The 4,631-nt window shown below is 35.1% G+C and overlaps 1 protein-coding gene across 1 annotated transcript; it reads left to right on the top strand.

Moving 5' to 3' along the window:
* The first annotated feature begins 501 nt into the window (after positions 1–501).
* Positions 502–3,956, top strand: LOC127791715 (uncharacterized). The gene is made up of 5 exons (XM_052321693.1): positions 502–2,399; positions 2,497–2,817; positions 2,915–3,014; positions 3,093–3,376; positions 3,521–3,956. Exons 1-5 carry the CDS (start codon positions 502–504, stop codon positions 3,954–3,956), a joined length of 3,039 nt encoding a protein of 1,012 aa, XP_052177653.1.
* Positions 3,957–4,631: the final 675 nt, after the last annotated feature.

Genomic DNA, 4,631 nt, shown 5'->3' on the forward strand with positions numbered 1-4,631 from the left:
GTCATATCACGATTCATTTCTGGATGGGATAGGTCATAACCTTCAAATTTTAAGGGGGAGTTATAAGGAGTAGTTCAGTGGAATAATATTAAAATAACTCAAATAAAAAAATATTATAATTATAATTTAGTAATTTTTTATTATTTAATGGTATAGGAAAAAAATGAGATCAGATCGTCAGTGGATGTATATCAGGCGTAAGGAGGATGGTTATGTTTCTACGGAATTTATCAAGGGTGTTGAGAAGTTTGTTAATTTTGCTAAGAGTCAACCAGAGTGGATGGATGAGAATAAGATTAAATGTCCTTGTAATCAACCAAAGTGTAGGAACACGGCTTTTCGTGACCAGGATACCGTGACAAGTCACTTGCTCACCAAAGGTTTCGTACCGGGGTATTATGAGTGGACACTTCATGGGGAAGTTATTGCTATGGTAGATTCGGTCGATATGTCTTACTCAGCATCAATGCTTGAAGCAGAGCCAAGCAATTTATTTGAGACATGGTAATGGATGCTGCCGGGCCTGATTTCAATCCGAATATGGAGGAGGAACCTCCAAATCCGGAAGCTCAAGCATTCTATGACATGCTTAGTGCTGCAAAAAAAGAGTTATATCCTGGTTGTCAAAAGCATACGCAGTTGTCGCTTGTTTCTAGATTGCTTAGCTTTAAGTCAGAACACCATCTATCTGAGAGGGGATTTAATCAACTTTGTGAATTACTTAAGGAGGTTCTTCCTGAACCTAATACGGTGATTGATAATTTTTACAGTACTAAAAAACTGGTTCGAGGGTTAGGCCTTCCTGTTGAGAAAATTGATTGTTGTAGGAATAACTGTATGATTTTTTGGGGTGATGACAGTGATTTAACAGTATGCAAGTTTTGTCATGAGAATCGGTACAAGCAAGTTGATCAAGCTGACAGTAGCAAACGACAAAAAACTTGTGTTCCTTATAAGAAGATGCATTATTTTCCTTTAACTCCTCGGCTTTTGAGATTGTATGCATCCAATTCAACAGCAGCAGAAATGAGGTGGCACGCAGATCATGTGGTCGAAGATGGCGTCATGCGTCATCCGTCGGATTCCCCTGCGTGGATTCATTTTAACCAGACTCATAGGGAATTTGCTGTCGAGAAAAGGAATGTCAGACTTGGTCTTTGCACTGATGGGTTTCAGCTGTTTGGTCAATCTGGGAAGCAATATTCTTGTTGGCCTGTCATTATCACGGTGTATAATTTACCACCCTGGATGTGTATGAAGGATACAACAATGTTCTTAACGGTGCTAGTGCCAGGACCAGAGAATCCTAAGGCAAAACTTGATGTTTTCTTACAACCCCTTATTGCAGAGTTGAAACATTTGTGGGATGTTGGTGTGCATTCATATGATATCTCATTGAAACAAAATTTCCAACTGAGAGCGGCTTTGATGTGGACCATTAGTGATTTTCCTGCATATTCAATGCTCTCGGGGTATAGCACGGCAGGAAAGCTGGCATGTCCTTATTGCACGATTCACTCGGACGCATTTTACCTGTCAAAGAGTCGAAAGATTTCATGGTTTGATAATCATCGAAAATTCTTGCATCAAGATCATCCGTATCGACGGAATAGGTATGGATTTCGCAAAAATACTTTGGTAAAAAAAACACCACCTCCTGTACTGTCTGGACCTGAGATACTTGCTTCCTTGGACGAGTTGGGTTTAGTGAATGCGACACAACCCAATGCTGCACAGACTAATGCAGATAACAGTCATGGTAGTGGTTGGAAGAGTAAGAGCATTTTTTGGGATTTGCCTTATTGGAAAACTCAACTTATTCGACACAACTTGGATGTTATGCATATAGAGAAAAACGTGTTCGAAAATGTGTTCAATACAATGATGAATGTACCAGGCAAAACTAAGGACACAGTAAAGTCGAGAGAAGAGTTGAATCAATATTGTCGCCGCATTACTCAATCAACTTTTACTCTGAACAAGAAAGAAAAAGCTGTCCTGTGTGCGTGGGTAAAAAATCTAAAATTTCCTGATGGGTATGTGTCGAACATGGCTAGATGTGTTGACACAAAGAAGCTTAAGTTGTTTGGGATGAAAAGTCATGATTGTCATGTGTTCATGCAAAGGTTGGTGCCCGTTGCATTTCGAGAATTACTACCGCAAAAAGTATGGGAGGCATTGACTGAGTTGAGTCTTTTCTTCAAAGATTTGACATCGACCACTATTAAAAGTGAGCATATGATGAAATTAGAGAACGACATCCCCATCACTTTGTGTAAGTTGGAGCTCATATTCCCTCCAAGTTTCTTTGACTCTATGGAGCATCTTCCAGTCCATTTGGCTTATGAAGCAAGGATAGCAGGTCCAGTTCAATATCGATGGATGTATCCGTTTGAAAGGTACTATTTATTAGATTGATAATTTTTTTTCCTATTTTATAAGAAACATATTTATTTTGTAGTTCATTTATCTAATTACTATATACATTTTATATAGACATCTTGGAAAGTTGAAGAAAACAGTTAGAAATAAAGCTCGAGTGGAAGGCTCTATTTCTAATTCATACGTTGTGGAAGAAGCGTCATTGTTGTGTTCTCATTACTTTGAGGACCATGTTGTTACAAGGCATACACGAGTGTCGCGCAACGATGCTGGTGTTGTAAATGAAAGGGATAACCAGGAGGGGAAGTTATCAATTTTCAAGCATCCTTGTCGACCATTTGGATGTAAAAAGTCACGAATATTATTCGGTGAAGAATATGATGTTGCACACAGATATATTTTGATGAATTGTCCAGAAGTTGAGCCGTATCTGCAGTAAGATTTTACTAATTAATTGTTGTTAATTTCTGAATTATATTTAAATTGAATAGTCTAATGTAGTTATTTTCATTTTTCTTTTTAATTTTTCAAGAATTTACGATGCTGAGCTAAGGCAACGTAATCTCGGCATTGGCGACCACATCATTGAACAATTAACAAATAAGGAATTCCCTTCTTGGTTCAATAATTATGTGAGTTGATTAATTAAAATAGTAATTCCACTCAATTTCTTATATAATTATTTCTTATATATCTGTTTTATTTAATAGGCTCGCGATCCTACGAACAATGTGACCAATTCATACATAAGGGATCTCGCAAAAGGAACTTTTAACACTGTTACAACGTACCCTGGCTACTTTGTTAATGGATTTAAATTTCACACGATTAGCCATGGTTCGAATAAAGGCACTATGAATAGTGGCATGTGCGTTAAAGGATCCAACTACGATGATCCCGAGAAGGACTATTATGGTCGGATAACAGAGATTGTCGAGCTCGAGTATCCTTCGGTATCGTCATTCAAGAAAGTTGTATTGTTCAAGGGCGATTGGTTTATTCCAACTTTGAACGAGGGGGTGAAGATTCATCATGCATATAAGATTGTCGAGGTCAATGAAAAGAAGAAATAGAATACAAACGAGCAATTTGTATTAGCTTCTCAAGCGATTCAAGTATATTTTTGCGAATATCTAAGCTTGAGGCGTAACAAAAGCGATTGGTTGGTTGTAACAAAAGTCAAACCAAGGTTCATAGTAGAGGTTCCACAATCTTTTAATAATCAAGAGGCGACCCTTCCACGTAAAGCGTTGCTTTACCAAGAGGATGACGTGGAACTACACGATATCGCAGTTGATGATGTCCAAATCTTTGAGACAGTGAATAATGGTGACCACGCTGATTTAAATGATGAGCCAGTTATGGAATCAGAATTTGATGAAGCTCCAGAGTTGAATGATGAGCAAGTTTTGAGATCTGATTCTGAAGATAAATCTGAATCGTATGATGAGCAAGTCTTGCGATCAGACTCTGAATATAACTCTGAATCAGAAGATGAACAAGTTCTTGAATTAGATTCTGATGATGACTTAGAATCTAATGACACAGATGTAGACTTATATGATAGTGATTAGAGGTGAATTTTATGATTTAAATACTTATGTTTAATTATTAATGATATTGATTTTGTTAATTGATTTATTTCATTATAGGTACTAGTTCACCTCCTGTGCGATGCACGAAAGTTCATATATATTGAATTTATTTAAAATTAGCAACCTCACAATCATAAATTCTATCTACAGTATACAAATTTCAAGAACTACACATTTTTCACAAACTAATAACTAATTTAACATATGATAAATATAAATAGTTTATACAAAATAATAAATAATATGACAACATATAATAAATTAGTAACATAAATAATTAAAATATAAAATATAATAAAATTTTCAAAAAAAACATGACAACATATGATAAATATAAATAGCCTATACAAATATTAATTTTGTCAAAATAACTTAAATAATTTATTAAAAATAATTCAATTTTACCTAAATAACTAATTTAACATAACCTACAAACTAATTATTTTTCAAAATTAAGTAATAACTTAAACATATATAAGATTTGTATTTTTTTTTGCATGGTTCTAAAATTAATTAAGGGTTTTAGAGTTTTGAATAGTGACTTTATTGAGAGAGAATGAGAGGTAATTTATAGGAAATAAAATAAAAAATTAAATTTATTTTTTTAAAAAAATTACTTGGTAGTCGGTATTTGGCGGTATTACCTGATATCTC

Source organism: Diospyros lotus, chromosome 15 (genome assembly GCF_014633365.1).
Source record: "Diospyros lotus cultivar Yz01 chromosome 15, ASM1463336v1, whole genome shotgun sequence".
Classification (NCBI taxonomy): domain Eukaryota; kingdom Viridiplantae; phylum Streptophyta; class Magnoliopsida; order Ericales; family Ebenaceae; genus Diospyros; species Diospyros lotus.